General features: G+C 50.2%; 4 protein-coding genes across 5 annotated transcripts in view; 3 read left to right on the top strand and 1 right to left on the bottom strand.

Moving 5' to 3' along the window:
- LOC120895627 (titin) overlaps nucleotides 1-4114 on the top strand; it is a 154990-nt gene extending 150876 nt beyond the window's left edge. For both annotated transcript variants that reach the window (XM_040299130.1, XM_040299131.1), the window contains 4 exons: nucleotides 22-1349; nucleotides 1821-2120; nucleotides 2340-2645; nucleotides 2728-4114. In XM_040299130.1, the coding sequence (XP_040155064.1) occupies nucleotides 22-1349; nucleotides 1821-2120; nucleotides 2340-2645; nucleotides 2728-2912 (2119 nt within the window). In that variant the 3' untranslated portion in view covers nucleotides 2913-4114. The remainder of the gene's footprint in view (nucleotides 1-21; nucleotides 1350-1820; nucleotides 2121-2339; nucleotides 2646-2727) is intronic.
- A 2866-nt stretch (nucleotides 4115-6980) lies between these two features.
- Nucleotides 6981-10983, top strand: LOC120895631. The gene is made up of 3 exons (XM_040299139.1): nucleotides 6981-7655; nucleotides 10354-10555; nucleotides 10639-10983. The coding sequence occupies exons 1-3, from the start codon at nucleotides 7448-7450 to the stop codon at nucleotides 10784-10786; spliced, it is 558 nt and encodes a 185-aa protein (XP_040155073.1). The 5' UTR covers nucleotides 6981-7447; the 3' UTR covers nucleotides 10787-10983.
- Nucleotides 10984-11598: 615 nt separating this feature from the next.
- On the top strand, nucleotides 11599-14372 carry LOC120895629 (protein tumorous imaginal discs, mitochondrial). Its single transcript, XM_040299137.1, has 6 exons — nucleotides 11599-11931; nucleotides 12031-12239; nucleotides 12335-12942; nucleotides 13011-13290; nucleotides 13356-13419; nucleotides 14045-14372. Exons 1-6 carry the CDS (start codon nucleotides 11673-11675, stop codon nucleotides 14203-14205), a joined length of 1581 nt encoding a protein of 526 aa, XP_040155071.1. The 5' UTR covers nucleotides 11599-11672; the 3' UTR covers nucleotides 14206-14372.
- On the bottom strand, nucleotides 14262-15526 carry LOC120895630 (DNA repair protein complementing XP-A cells homolog). The gene has a single exon (XM_040299138.1). The coding sequence runs from the start codon at nucleotides 15262-15264 to the stop codon at nucleotides 14422-14424; it is 843 nt and encodes a 280-aa protein (XP_040155072.1). The 5' UTR covers nucleotides 15265-15526; the 3' UTR covers nucleotides 14262-14421.
- Between the last annotated feature and the right edge of the window lie 75 nt (nucleotides 15527-15601).

A 15601-nucleotide genomic window follows, 5' to 3' on the forward strand; every position in this document is an offset into this window, starting at 1 on the left:
ATCTAACTTCCCTTTTTACAGATGGACCGAGGTTACGAGCATCACTGAAACGACCACCACCGTCACGAAGTTGACGAAGAATGCTGAGTACACATTCCGTGCCACCGCCATCAACGAGGTGGGCAAGGGTCCAGCGTCACCCAACTCGCCGTACTACAAGATCGTGGCACCGATCCAGAAGGAAGCCCCGACGGTAAGCGAGCACCTGAAGGATGTGCACGTCGGACTCGGCCAAACGGTAACGCTGAGCTGCATTGTGACGGGCGTGCCCGTCCCAGACGTGGCCTGGTTCCGCAACGGACAGCCGCTCAAGCAGGACGTCGTGTCGTACGAGAACGGTTCCGCCAAGTACCAGATCAAGTCGACCACGGTGGAAAGCGGGGCCAAGTACACGTGCCGCGCCACCAACGAGGTGGGCAGCGTAGAGAGCAGTTGTCAGGTGGTGATCGAGGAGAAACCGACGCTGACGGTCGAGAAGAAGCAGATCGTGCAGAAGCTGCGCGTTGGCGACGAGTGGAAGGTTGTGGCCGAATTCACCGGCTTCCCGGCACCGGAGCTGATCTGGTACCGCGAGGAGGAGAAGCTCACTTCCACCGCCGAGCATACGATCGTTACCGTGGGTCAATCGTCCACTATCGTCATCTCGTCGCTGGACCGTGCCCACACGGGCAAGTACACGGTGGAGGCACGCAATGCGGCCGGTTCGGCAACGGTCGAGCTGACGCTGAAGGTAATCGACAAGCCGAGCAAACCGGAGGGACCGATTGTGGTGCGCGAGCTCAGCCCCGAGGCGGTGGTGATCGAATGGAAGCCACCGTCCGACGACGGTGGGCTGGAGATTTCCCAGTTCACCATCGAGAAGTGTGACGATGCGAACAAGAACGCCTGGATCAAGGTGGCGGACGTGCAGCGCAACATCAAGTCGTACTGCATCCAGAAGCTGATCGACAGCACGCAGTATCACTTCCGCGTGATTGCGCAGAACCCGGTCGGTTGTTCCGAGCCGCTGGAGAGTGCGACGGTGAAGATTCAGCAGACGGTGGAGCCACCGTCGCCACCGCGTGGCCCCATTGAAACGTCCGGCATGACGAGCAGCTCATTCACGCTCATGTGGCAGCCGTCCGAGTCGAACGGTGGCAGCAAGATCACGGAGTATGTTGTGGAGGTGAAGGAAGCGAAGAAGAAGGTCTGGAAGGTGGCTGGTACGACCAGTGCGTCCGAAACGTCGCTGCTGATCGAGAACCTGGCAATGAACAAGGCGTACGACTTCAAGATCACCGCCAAGAACAAGGTCGGCTCGAGTGAACCACTCCAGACGGTGGAGTCGATTGTGGCCGGAAAGGAAATCAGTAAGTATTGGGAAGATGAAGCAACTTGTGTGCGTTTGTTCCGCGCTAACGCTTGTCAAGTGACTTTCTCCTGTTGTGTAACAACCTGTCCTTGTCCTGTGTCCTGTGAGAAATTGGAAGATCATTCATTGGGGAAAGCTCATTCCATCAACTCTCTATTGACAAATCATAACAATACTCCGCAACATTCTACCCAGTATTTACTCACCCACTTACCCACTCTTTGTAGTCCACTCTAAACCACTTACAAAAACCTACCTCCAAACAATTGACCCAACTCGTAACACCCCAAACCCAAACCAACCAGCTGCAACTAAATCAACTCACACAACTTACTCCAAAATGAAACCAATACAGTGTCTAACGATATTCTGAACACTTTCCACCACAAAACCCGTCAACCATTCTCGTGCTCGTCGTGTTCTTGTCCCGTCGTCTTCACCATCCGTCACGCCATTTCAACAACAACAGCTCCACCATCAGCACCGCGCAACCTGCGCATCACGAACGTTACCAGCAAGAGCGTCAAGCTCGAGTGGCAGCAGCCCGAAACGAACGGTGGCTCCGACGTGACCGGTTACATCATCGAGAAGCGGCTCACTACGGCGCAACAGTGGACCAAGATCAAGACGCTCGAGTCCAACTGTCTGTCGTACTGTGTGGACAACATGAAGGAAAAGACCGAGCTGCTGTTCAGGATATTCGCCGAGAATGCGGTCGGGCTTAGCTCGCCCACCGTCTCGGAGAGTGTGGTGCTCAAATCACATGCCAGTAAGATACCATCTAATCATCCCTCTCTTTCTCTCTCTGTTACTCTTCTACCTTTTTTTCTATGTTCTATGTTCTATGTTGTGCCATTCTCATCTACTCTCTATCTATCTATCTATTTCCTCTTTCTGTCCCTGCTGCATTGCTCCAACAACATGTACTCATCTCTTTTCTCTCTCTCTCTCTCTCTCTTTCTCCGTACACCCTCTCCCCCTTTTACAGCGGTTCCGTCTCCACCAACTGGTCCGCTAGAGGTACGCTACCTGGGACCGAACATTAACATCGTCGAGTGGGGCATTCCAGAGTCGGACGGTGGCGCCCCGATCGAGGGCTACACCATTGCCATCCGCAACGCGAAGAAAACGATGTGGATGGAGGTGGGCCGCGTCGCGGCCGACTGCCAGTCGTTCAACATCAAGGATCTGCAGGAAAGCGAAGACTACCTCATCCGCATCATGGCCCGCAACGAGGTCGGCCTGAGCGATCCGCTCGAGTCGGACGAACCGTACACGGTGCAGCTCGGTGCCGGTAAGTACAGTGCCGGATGAACTTCTGTTGCTTGGTGCTTGACTGCATCTCACGAACTGCCGCAACTGTTCGCTCATTACAGCTCCGGACGATGTGCACGACGAAACGACGAGAGACTTCTCCGAGCCGACGGGCACGAACACGTCGTCCTGGCTGCGGGAACACAACATGACCGCCGACATCAACAGCTACGCCCGCCATAAGCTGCTGAGGAGAAGCGAGTACTTCTTCAAGCTGTGGGTAAACGCCAAGAGCCTGTTCAAGTAAACAGAACGAGAGAGATGGAAAGAGAGAGAGAGAAAGTGGGAGAGGCAGAGAGATGAAGAGTTCCAGCTTATAGTCCAACCCCGTTATTAACCGTTATCAAACTGTTCATTTGAATTGTGGATACACAAGGTTCCATGCTCCATCAAAACTGGTGGCTTACCGGAGTTCGAGTAATATGCTAGATGTTGTATGTAAATGTTGCTGTAAAACCGAAGATATCTATATGCGAACGTCCCATTCTACCAATAGATCCTCCCCTAGCAAAGCCAAAGGGAGCAAATTGTAAGAATCTTCATGGAACTGTGATAAAAAGAGCAACAGCAGTTGAACCTCCTGCCCTTCGGTGCAGAGAGAAGGCGAGCAAAGTAGAAGAAGGAGAAAAAAAGGCAATACACACCCCTCCCCCCTCACAGCCCCAGTGGCCACTGTCCACTATCCCCGCGGCTGGGTGGCCACTGGTGTGTGTGCGTTTCGGCGGGTGTGGGTGTTGCGCCGCAAAATGTAATCATGTATGAATGTATAAATTGTAATTGAAGAGAGAGCAGAAAAGAAACAACACAAACACACGACTAACAATACGGCCGGCAACATCCCGGCAACGACGACGCAGCACCTCGACAGGGCAATCCGCAGGACCTATCCTGGGTTGGCCCTTGGCTGCGTTGGAACAATTTTGGTACTGCTTCTTGTAGCTACTCCTGGGAAGAGGAATCATCATCATGACCTTACGGCGGTCGCCGCCCCATCGTATTCAGCATCCACAGGTCTGAAGGGGGACAACATTGGTGCGAATGTTGTCCTTCATCGGGCAAACGGTTGAGAATTTGGGTAGGGCCCGTAGTGAGACACCGATCATGTATAGAGAAATGCGAAACAAAATGCTCAGGAGTAGCGAACACATACAAAAGAAAGAATGAAAAAAACGAGCTAAATACTTTCTTTGCCAATTTTATCTATGATCTTTGTTGAATTCTATGTTACGATCTGTCGAGAGGAGAGAGGAAATTTGATAAAAGAAGAAAGATAGGGAGAAAGAGATAGTTTATTTAAATGAATGTTTTGCTATACTTTCTTGTTTATATTTTCCTTTGAAGAAAAAAAAAAGAATGCCACCAACATGAAGAAGGGGCATTAGCATGTTGAAACGATGTTTTACACTGTGTGTTGAATAAAGTGAATCTTTTTGAAACTATTTAAACAAACCCTTTGGAAGCATCGAATTAACAGCAATAACATCGCGAGGTCATACACACCACCCGAAAACGGCAGAAGAGTTCAGTGACGAGTGAGGATTTCCCACAATGACCACGATCGACCGGCCGGCGGGGCAAACCGTTACGTGACGCTTGTACCCAGTAACCTACTCACTATCTCTCGCCTGCGAACCTCTGCCCAGCGATGATACGCGACGATATGCGCGAGCACTGGAGCGCGCGCGCTCGCTCACCTCCCTGTTGCGCAATCGCCGCACGCCGTGTGGCGTGTGACCCAAATCGAAGAAGAAGTTCAATGTCATGCACGAAATTCGAGCAAAATTCCACCGCCCACAACACGGATAGTCAGCCCTAGCTTTGGTGTGTTGCTGCACTATTTGTACAGCGCATTATCACTCGCTATCGCTCCCCTCCGCACCGTCTCCCGAATGCACATACCGAATGCTCGGCGGCAATGTTGGTTATGCGCCGCGCACTAATGGTGTGGCAATTATTATGCAATGCCTTCGCGATGGTTCAGCTCCCTTGTTGAGCTTTGTGTTTTGCAGTGCGGTGCAACGATCCGGCTGTGCCGACGACCGGCTTGATGCTGATGCGCACGAGCCGGCCCGCACGTAGTCGTACAGTCGTGTGCTGTACGATCCAGGGATGGTTAATCGATTTTTCTTTTCTTCTTTTTTTTTCAATTAAACCAACAACCCACTCCACCTCACTAATGGGTTAATTTTAAATCGCTTCTCTTTCTTCTTCTTTTGCTGGCTCGTTCAAATCGGCAAAACATAAGCCACTGGAAGATTAGCCTCACTAAAAGACACTACACACTACAAGAGCACGCGATTGATCGTACGAAAAAAAACAACCGAAGACGATCGTTTGAGCGAAAAATGGCTCACACTTGTTTGCGGGGCCAATCCTTACATAAGAGCTCTAAGCGGAGTCCCAAACACAAACACACACACACAATATAATCTGTGGCATAATGCGAACGCGATCGCGTATTAAACTGATAGGGCCGGGCCCGGCGTACCACCACACTTTCTTTCAGCGCAGCATTTATTGTATGCATGTTTGTTCGACACGGACGGCGGGGTCGGTTCCAACCCTTCCCGCCATTCCCAGGCATACGGCATTCACGCATTCAAGGTGGGTGTACACAGTTTAGGCGACGAACTAAATGGGCAGCAAGCAAGCATGATCGAACAACAACAACCACAACAACCGATGTGCTTTTGCATGCTTACAATTGCTTCACTTGTAACCCACTTTTTCGATTTCGTCAATTGATTTATTTGCGCTTGTAAGGGGCTGTTGCTTTGTTTCTTTGGGAAATACCAATATTTAAATACGATGCGCCAAGGCAACACGATTTGCGCACGAGCCCCGCTGATCGATCGTTTAGCGTAAGCGACGAACCTACTGGAGATGATTCAACAATTCAACGATCTTACACTAATTGCCAATGGATGATTTACCACCCTTAACAAGCGGTGACATTTTTACTCTCTTTTACTACTGCCATTTCCTAGAAGTTAGATAACCTGTCCCCTGCCCTAGACTAGACGACAAAACCCAAAACATTCGCTCGTTAGGCGCATCAAACAAGCGCAACGACGCTGATCGAGGAGTTGCCCGGGGGAGAAAGGGAATTCTATGATCACAACAAAACGAACCATTCCTTTCCCTTCACCAATTACTCCCGTTCCATCATCGCTTCTCTTTCACTCGATCCAGATCACTCTCCGCTCGTGAGGGTTGTTAGAGATCACGACCTGCAACTACGTTCAGCTAAATCGTCACCACCACCATCATCATCATCATCATCATCTCCGACGAGGTCGTTTTGTTTTGGAAGCTGCCGGGATGGGGGTATGAAAGGGAGAGTCCTCCCAGCGGTTCACGGGCCGGACCGGTTCGAAGGATTGGCTTCGAAACCGCAAGCAAGCAAGCAAGCAAGCAAGTACACATGTTACTCAACCGGCTTCTTCGAGGGCCGGCAGTGGTCTCTCTTGCAAAAGGCGCGACTAAGTGTACTACTACCAGCGAGACCTACCGACCGACTTATGGAGTAGAAGAGAAAAGAGAGAGAAAGAAACAAAAAGAAGTGTACGTCTGCGATCGCCAGCATCAGGCTGGATGCACCCACTCGAGGGAGATACCTTAACGAGATGCGTGCTGTTACAGTGCTGGATGAAATATCAAAACTTGTTTCTTTTTTGTAAGCTTTGTTTAAAGCAATAATAATAACATATCATAAAATTAAGCTATTTTAACAAAAATGTGTTTAAATAAATAATATTATCTTATACATTTTCCTTCCTTTCACACTGCACCGATCGCTTCGTCCATCACTGTACTTACCCTTTCATCGACAACGCGCCATCGAAGGCGGCTGCGACTGCACATTTAGTGCATATGAGCATACCTCCCCCCCCCACCCTCTCTCTCTCCTACATGCACGTTTTGCGCCCAACGCTGGTGTGGGAAACGCCGATCGAGCAGGCAATAAAAGCAACAACAACGGATGAAAAAAGCGAACCTCTCATAAAAACAAAACCCCTCGAACGCCCCCCCCCCTCCACCTCAAAAACGCACCCAAAGCGCGCCGCCCTCCTCCCTTTCCAGCTTCACAAGCCACAGCGAACCGAAAGGCACACATTACATCAAAAGACTTGCGCGAGAGTAAAGCGAGAAACCTTCTGTTTTTTTTTTCCTTCTACTGCTTCGAGCGGGAGCGGGTCGTCTCCCACCTTCCCCCCCACGGGGTGTAGCTTCGGAGCGGGGCGGGAGGTTTTCGGTTTCGTGGTGCGCTGGTTTCGGGCCGCATGGCAGCACCGTACCGGAGTCAGTATCCAATTGCCTGTCGGCACAACAAGACGCATAAGACGCATACGTCCTCGTGAAAGCTTTTTCTCGCTACGATCGCTGTGGGCCGTACCCCCAGCCAGCCAGCCAGTCAGCCAAACCAACCAACCTGCTTTATCCGCGAGATTGAGCGTGTGTGTGTGTGCATGTGGGTCCGATATTTTTCCCCCTTTTCTGTGGCTGACAAATAAGATTGCATTATTTTCTTGCGCGCGGTAATGACGGCGCCGCTCTTACATAAACAGTGACAGATATTTTTGCATGAAACGGGAGAGAAAGAAAGAAAAGCGTGCAAAAGAAAGAAATTCCGTGCATCAGTGATCTCACCGTCCACCCAGTTACGCCAGCGCGACAAAGTGTAAACACAACTACAAAAAACGTTGCAATTAAACCGCAAAATATCACCCAGCTTTACACAAAGTGATCTAGTGTGTCCGTAGTGATCCGTTGCCATACACGATGAAGCTGTTGAACGTGCTACCGGCCGCCGCCTACTTTTTCCTCTTCGTGCTACTCTCCTCCAGTGACTTCAACGAGCGGCGAACGCTTGTCCTCGCGCAGGAGCCACTGTTCGAGCTGCCGGTACAGCTAATCGGCTTCCCCGTGATCATTCTCTCCGTCCGGTTGGCCAACTTTGCCAAAAAGCTTGCTTACTCGCTAAATCCAAGTAAGTAGAGGGTGTGGGGGTAGGGGAGGGGCTTAGTAATCATGCTAGAGGGTCACGGGGCACACTGCTAGAACAATACAATAGTACGCGCTCTTCACGCGCCACTGCGCCATCAGTGGCTTTTTGGCCCTGGGGGGTTGCGAATCATGTAAGGACACAATTTGTTTTTCTCTATGTACCATGTACCAATGCACGCAAACTCCTCAAGGCACGCTACGAGCGCTTCTAATTAAGCGAGAACAGCTTGAGGCAGCAGTGAAATCCAATTTCGTACCGAGACCGTGGCAAGCAAACTCCCTTGAAAGTTTCCAATGCGCGGCCCTTTTGGGAGCTTGTCGGAAACACGTTTCGCTCATACAAGGTGTTGTTTGCTGCTGACGCATCCCTCCCAGGCTCCCAGTGTTTTTCACACACAATCAGTCAAATATTGTCTGACGTCTTACCTTTGGTGAAGGTAAACCAGCCAAGCTTTCGATACGCATCGATCGACGGTGATCTTGATGATCATGATGACTTATTCAAAACAAAAGATCCGTATCCGTACGCGTGTGTGTGTGTGTATGGTTTCTCGTTTTAAAAGACCTCCAGACACACACACACCTGTCGGCATGGCCCCAAAAACCACTAATCAGCTTATATTTCAAGCGCCTCAGTCATTTTCGGGGCCGCATCGTCTCGCATCGCATCACCGCATCCACACTTTATGCCAATAGCAAAAACATGATAAATTCATTTCTCTTAAAGCCATTCCTCGTGATGACGAGGCCCAGCCCCCCCCCCCCCCGCGGAGGTTGACCACTTGACCCACATTCGTGTGCCGTGCCCGGTGGACGATGCACGCACCATCTCGCGCACTCGCTCGCACACCTCACTTACGCTTTTCTTTGCGGCTGGCTGCGTGCGGGGACTGCGCCACCGGTTTTTTCGGTTTCGGCGGGGACGAAACTTCGAGTCCCGTTGCAGCGAAATGACATGAGAGGCAGCCGCGATAATGATGCATCGATTCCGCGTGCTCCAGCGAACCGTGCCGGCCTGGGTCATCCACGGAGTGTGTGTGTGTTTCGAAACGCCCGGCCGTGCCTCATATCACTCCCTAACTTTATGCCATACACCGTGGCCTTATTTCGCTTTAAAGTTGTTCCTCCCCTGCTGTTTTTCTGATGATGAGTGAGATGAATTTATGTATATGTACGTCTTTTTTAGCACACGTTGTTGGTTCGTTACTTCTCTGTGTGTCTGTGTCTTGTTGCAGTGTGGAACAAAAAGCTCGTTAAAAATCTGTTGTTTTTTTGCCAACCATCTGCTGGATACTGTGTATACGACACAGTTAACAGTACATCGCCTAACACACACATACACACACATTGCCTTAATGATCTTGAGGAAGATCAGAATGGTGAGAGTTGAAAATGGGCGTTGGAGGGGTGTGTTAATTTCACTCCCCTCCGCCAACCAAAATAACGGGTGGATGAGCAATTTGCTTACCTTTTGGCCTGCACAGGAAACGAATTCCTGGAATGGAACACCGCTTGACGGGGGCTTGTGTCCTTCTGTGGGTCGTTTCTTTAAAGCCCCAGTGACCTTATCCAGCTAGGTTAATGGAGTGGTTTTATTGGATAAGCTAGTCGTTAAAAGCATCTAGTACAGTGGTGATGGATGCAGATCTAATGCAAAACCTTCAACAAAGTATTGGACTGACCATTGCTTGAGGGTGCAAAATTGGAGTCCATTAAACGCGGGGTAACAACGTCCGGAGTAAAGCTGTCAATCCGTCAACTGCCGTCATCCATCCCATTACGGAATACAACCGCTATGACTGCACCTGTAAGTACAGGAAATCACCCCCGAATGGGGGGATAGATTAATCTGTCCAACATAGCAAAACAAAAACAACATAAACACGATCCATACCGTTGAGCATTTGGCGCCCGTCCGATCCTCTCCGATCGTTATTGGATTGTGTCGGTGTATGTCGTTTGGAAAAATTCAACGCCACATAATGTGGAAAGCCTCCGCTGTCATTTCCTTATTGGCGAGTGGTATCTTTTTTCCTGCAAAAGAAAGTGAATCTAGCGCGGCACAAATATATATTAGCCCGGTACTAATTTCTTCGTTCCTGGGCTTTCCATTATTGCGCATACGCGAGCGCGCGCGCACGGGGCTGTTGTGGCGTATTTGGTCGCCTCATTAAAAAACCTGGCCATCGAATCTTCGAACCGGAGAATAGGCTTTTTTGAAGCGAGGAAAAAGAAAATAACGACAGCCGTGCAGAGCGGGGAGCGAGAGACAGTTTCAGGCTTTCAGGCCCTTCAGGCCGCGCCGAACCGAAAAGCCCCCTTCCCTCTCTCTTTGAAGCTCACGTAATCGCATCAAAATAAAAGTCGCATTGCATAAAACCTTTTGCCTTAAAACTGCTGACTGCGGATGCGGATCGATGCTCCGAACTAAATCGGGCTTGTTTGCGCGAGAGAGAATTAGTTCGGCGTCCAAATTGACTTCTGCTGTTGTGTGGTGGAATAGGGGGCAGAAGGAAAAACGAAAGTGACTTAAGATTGGGTAATAAAATGTAGAATTTCTCGGATCTTCGGAAAGAGGAGCAACGACATCATAAAACGAGATCTAACAATGAAAGCAGCTTAACAAAGTACTTTGAACTCTTTAATCACCTGCTGGCCCTTCTCATTCTGCCCCATTCCAGAGACCTACCAATCCCGCAGCCGCCGGGAGACGCTACACCCGGAGGAGCTTTCGCGGCTAGCCATCGATGTGGCGCAGGCGGAAAGGAAAATTCTTCACGAGTTCGGACCGAAGGCATGCATCGAGGAGGAACCGTGCCGGATTCACGCCGTCAACAGTGCCCGGCTGGACAACTATCAACCGGACTGGGAAGATATTCTGAAGTAAGTCAACGCAGACCCCTTTAGATGGGAGAAAACCACCACGGCGCATGACTAATTCCCTTTCCTTTCCCACCGTTGCACAGGAATTACAAATCGCAAACCAGTGGCATGAAGCAGTGGTACTTGCTGTCCGTCTTCCTCGGCGACTATCTGCGGGATGTGCAGTTCTGTAAGCAGCTGGCGAAGCGATTAGACTGCAATCGCTACCAGCGACCGTTCCTGCGAGACTGAATTTTCATCACCATCGATCCCCCGCTTTCTTGCACCGCGGGTAGCGCGCTTGATGTGCTCTGATGGTGCTTCTAGCTGTAAATTATTTCCGTTGTACATAGTCCGAAAGCAATTGACCAAGTAAACAGAAAACGAAACGTTTAGGTGTAAGTGTAAAGCGTAAAAAGGAATAAAAGAAAACGTGTTTTAAAATTCAACTGATCATGTGGAAGATTTAAATTATTCATTGCCTTCGACGATATGAAAGAAACATTTTTTTATTTTTTTAATACCTACGAATTATGCATGAGTAATAACATTTTCACTCTGAAGGTTGCAAGTTAAAAACCGTTAGAAACGGAGCACGTGGTTCCTCAAACGGTCACATGTTTGTTCAACTCTTTTTCTAAAAAAAATACTTAAAATGCTGATGATAAGTTACTTCTAATATTATTCTCTTTTACTTTGGTTCAGTCAATGCTCACAATTATTCCTTTTTTACACCTGGTTCACTATAAACAATAAAAAAAAACCAATCAAATTCAAATTCACGTTTAGCCGCCAATACAAAGTTTTCAACTAGAGCCTGTAAACGTACACTCGTGGGCCATTTTTTCGTCAAATTTTTAATAATTTCATTCAACTCTTGTGCATTCTCTTCATAATGAATTACAAACTATTTAACTACATGACATGGAATAATATGGAATAATATGTAACTTATTAACTTTTACTCCGTATAATTCACGATTTCCAAACACGATTCACCCCCTCGTGGGGGGGTCGGCTTCGGGCAGGTTCGTGAAGGTTCGGTATTTGTGCTGTCAAAATAACAAATCGCCATTTGACAGTTCATTTGCAGCAATCCCAAAAACACACCGACCAACATCGGACCTTCCGGGAGAAAATGGGTTCGCGAGGTATTCTGCAAATTTTCTCACCGAAAAGCTTTGGCCTCCTGAACGGCAGATTCCCGGGCCGATCTGCCCCGATCGGAGTAGCCGTTCCCGGTGTTGCGACGGTGGGTGCGTGCCATTGCATCATCACGAACCAAAGCCCGATCAGCCGACACTTGTTCACACCGGCAATCACCTCCACCACCGCCGCCGCCGCCGCCAGCAGTAGTGGCCCCAGCCGTCTCCAGCGACCGTCCCCCAGTTCCAGATGTGAGTGGTGGAAGATTGCACCCGGATTACATCATGCTCGATCGATCGATCGGATCGGCAGAAAGTGCAGCAGCTAATGAGTTCGCTTTCCCCTTCCAGGCAGCACACTGCAAAGCACGCGGTCGTTCTACACTTCAAACATTCTGCATAAAAGCGACTATTACAGCACGCTCGGTGTGACGAAAAACGCGTCGCCGAAGGAAATCAAGAAGGCGTACTATCAGCTGGCGAAAAAGTACCACCCCGACACAAACAAGGACGATCCGAACGCGGGGAAGAAATTTCAGGAAGTTTCCGAAGCGTACGAGGTTAGCAACGGGACCGATGTTACATAATGAAAAAAAAGAAACAAAGGAAAAACAACAACAAAGCTAATCGCACGATGTCTTTCCCCGTCTCGTAGGTTCTGAGCGATGAAACAAAGCGCCGTGAGTACGACACGTATGGGCAGACATCCGAGCAGATGGGCCGTGCGGGCGGTGGACCAGGGCCGGGTGCCGGGCCGCAAGGATTCTCCCAGAACTGGCAGTTCCGTTCGACCATCGATCCGGAGGAGCTGTTCCGCAAGATCTTCGGCGATGGGGGCTTTCAGACGGGTTTTGACGATTACAGCGACTCCAAGTTTGGGTTCGGCGGGGCTCAGGAGGTGATGATGAATCTTACCTTTGCCCAGGCGGCCCGGGGCGTCAATAAGGACATCGACGTGAATGTGGTCGATACGTGTCCGAAGTGTACGGGATCGCGGTGCGAACCGGGCACCAAGCCGGGCAAGTGTCAGTACTGCAATGGCACTGGGATGGAAACCATTTCGACGGGGCCGTTTGTGATGCGTTCGACGTGCCGCTACTGTCAGGGTACGCGGATGTACATCAAATACCCGTGCCTGGAGTGTGGAGGCAAGGGCCAGACAGTGCAGCGAAAGCGCGTCACCGTACCGGTGCCGGCCGGTATCGAGGATGGACAGACGGTGCGGATGAATGTGGGCAGCAAGGAGATTTTCATTACGTTTAGGTATGTTCACGGGAATGGGGGTTTTCTTTCTCATTCTTTAACGCGAAACGCTTTGTTCTTTTCGGCAGAGTGGAAAAGAGTCGCTATTTCCGTCGGGACGGTGCGGATGTGCACACGGACGCGAATATTTCCCTCTCACAGGCAATACTCGGTGGCACGATACGCGTGCAGGGCGTGTACGAGGATCAGACGATACAAATTACGCCCGGTACCTCGTCGCACACGCGAATAACGCTCACCGGGAAGGGACTGAAGCGGGTGAATAGTTACGGTAGCGGAAATCATTATGTACATTTGAAGATTCAAATTCCAACCAAACTTACACCGAAGCAAAAAGCCCTTATACAGGTATGGAAAGGAAATTGTGAACCCTTGAAGATGTGGTTGAATATTAACGGTTCTTTTTTTTCCAGGCGTACGCTGAACTGGAGGACGATACACCCGGACAGATAATGGGTGTAACGTTTAAAACCGACGGTAAGTCCTCCTCTTCCACCTCATCCTCCACCTGGTCCTCATCGAACGTTTCCGACAAGCACACGCAAGGGGCCCGCGATCAAGAAGGCTACGACACGTACAAACCGCACGATCCGACCGACACACACGAGTACCGAAAGGAGCGGTTCGATTCTCGATTTTACTACGCGCTCGGTGCACTGCTCGTGATGGGTTGGTTCGTGTACTACACGCACCAACAGACGAACGCACAGTTCGAACGCGACCGGCTGGAAGCACTCGAACGGCAGCGGGTAGCCCGTGGCGGCTACAAGGACGTCACGCAACCGTTCGATGAAGCCTAGGCGCCGTGTTCAACACACAGCCCCAACTAACTTCCAACCATCCAAGCAAGCAACGATTGTTAAGTGGTGCTGTGGTGTAGGGAGTATGCGTTTGTTATTGGTGAAATAGGGTCAACAGAAGAACAGAGTGTTGTTTTGAATTCGAAACGAAAAAAAAGGAAAGCAAGCAAGCATAGCTCAATAAACAACCAAACAGCAACCACCCTTAACAATCGTTGTTTGATTCTTCTTAAGCGTGTTCCGGACAGAGGTCGTGTTCTAACGAAAATGCATCACCATCCTCCCTCGGGTCCTCGTTACAGGTGGAAAAGTGTGCTACGCGGAGCCACAGGAGCTGACGGACATTGTGCGTGAGGCGCTGAAAGATCGTAAGCCCCTTCCTACGTCGAGCGCTGAGGAACCGGCGGCCCCGCCAAAGACGAAAGAAGAGGAGGAAGCGGCCAAGACGCGTAGCAGCAATTAGAGTAGCTTAAAGCGGTAACACACAGTTTAGGGAAAAAGAAAAACACAGCAAGCAAGTCCGTTAACTTCAGCTTCCTCTCTTTTGGAGCTAAAATTATCTGTTTTAATGATAATTATACAAAAAAGAAACACACATAATACAAAAATCAGCGTAAATGCCTAGAGAAAGAGAATGTTGGCCTTAGCATGCTAGTAAGAAGAACGGCAAGGAAAGCCTTTACATTTTCTCGTACGTCTCCGAATGTCCGCAGGTCTCGCAAGAGCGCGTGTACGTATCGTCTGCCTCGTTGTACACCTCCGAATCGCCGTAGGAATGTACGTGCGCCTGAACCGTCTTGTCGTACAGGCTGCTTCGCACGTCCATTCGCAGCTCCTTCAACCGTTTGTTGTACTTTTTCACCTTCGCCACTTCGCGCTTCTCCTCGCGCTCCTCCTTCTCGCGCATCAGCTTTTCCTCGCTGCCCCACACCTCCAGCGCGCGCTTTTCAATCTGCAGGTGAAGGTACAGCTTCATCTCGCCCCACCGCACGTTGTGCGGGTTCTTGCGACTGATGAACTTCAGCACGGGCTCGCGCCGGTCCAGATCGCAATCCTTCAGCAGATACTCCTGCTTAGCCTCGGTGCGCGTGATTAGCGAATGCTGCCCATCCGGCTCACGGCACGCATCGCACACGGAATAGTCGAACGTGGTCAGCAGGTAGGAGTCGGCAAACCGGTCCCCACACTCCAGACACTCATCGTACTCGATGGGCACGGGCACGGCGTCCGACTCCGGCACCGGTTCCTCCTGCTGGTTCGCCTCTTCCTCGGTCGGATTGGTGCGCTGTTCGATCAGGAAACCGCCGCCACTGTCCACGTACTTCGTACCGGACACTTTGATCACATTGTTCACCGAAACGGCCGTTTCCGTCGGCTGCTTGCGGTCCGAGCTGTTGTACGGGTGTGTTAGGAGGCGGGCCTGCCGCAGATTGATTGCCTTCTGACGATTTTCCTCAATACGCCGGCGCTGGTAATCGGACAGGTGTTCCTGCTTCGAGGAGGAGTCGTTCGGCTCGCTCATTTTGCATTGGCGTCCTGTGCGGTGTCCAGCCGGAGACAAACAAAGATTGTGAAATTGCCGTAAACAAACACCGTTCGGCCTTGCAGCGCTGTCAAGCCAAACTCGAAAACGCACGGGATAGGAGCACGAGGAAGGGGACAATCTCTAAATGGAAAAGTGTGTGTAATTTGCGGAAAAGATTAAAAATACAGCTTTCTAAAGGATATTGAAGTTAAATTGTGATTTTTAAATAACTTTGTGGACTTTGTTTTTCATCGATTATTTTCCGCTGTCAAAATTGTCGACGAACAGCAAATGTCAAACTGTCGTCAGTGATGTCAAACGGGCAACGCACAAT

The sequence above is a fragment of the Anopheles arabiensis genome, chromosome 2 (genome assembly GCF_016920715.1).
Source record: "Anopheles arabiensis isolate DONGOLA chromosome 2, AaraD3, whole genome shotgun sequence".
NCBI classification, from domain to species: Eukaryota; Metazoa; Arthropoda; class Insecta; order Diptera; family Culicidae; genus Anopheles; species Anopheles arabiensis.

Excerpts from the sequence above, each read along its gene's own strand:
- LOC120895631 (XM_040299139.1), top strand. The coding sequence starts at position 7,448 with ATGAAGCTGTTGAACGTGCTACCGGCCGCCGCCTACTTTTTCCTCTTC. Across the intron at positions 7,656-10,353 it reads TGCTTACTCGCTAAATCCAA|AGACCTACCAATCCCGCAGC; the intron begins GTAAGTAGAGGG and ends GCCCCATTCCAG. Across the intron at positions 10,556-10,638 it reads GACTGGGAAGATATTCTGAA|GAATTACAAATCGCAAACCA; the intron begins GTAAGTCAACGC and ends ACCGTTGCACAG.
- LOC120895629 (XM_040299137.1), top strand. The coding sequence starts at position 11,673 with ATGGGTTCGCGAGGTATTCTGCAAATTTTCTCACCGAAAAGCTTTGGC. Across the intron at positions 12,943-13,010 it reads GAGATTTTCATTACGTTTAG|AGTGGAAAAGAGTCGCTATT; the intron begins GTATGTTCACGG and ends TCTTTTCGGCAG. Across the intron at positions 13,291-13,355 it reads AGCAAAAAGCCCTTATACAG|GCGTACGCTGAACTGGAGGA; the intron begins GTATGGAAAGGA and ends TTTTTTTTCCAG.
- LOC120895630 (XM_040299138.1), bottom strand. The coding sequence starts at position 15,264 with ATGAGCGAGCCGAACGACTCCTCCTCGAAGCAGGAACACCTGTCCGAT.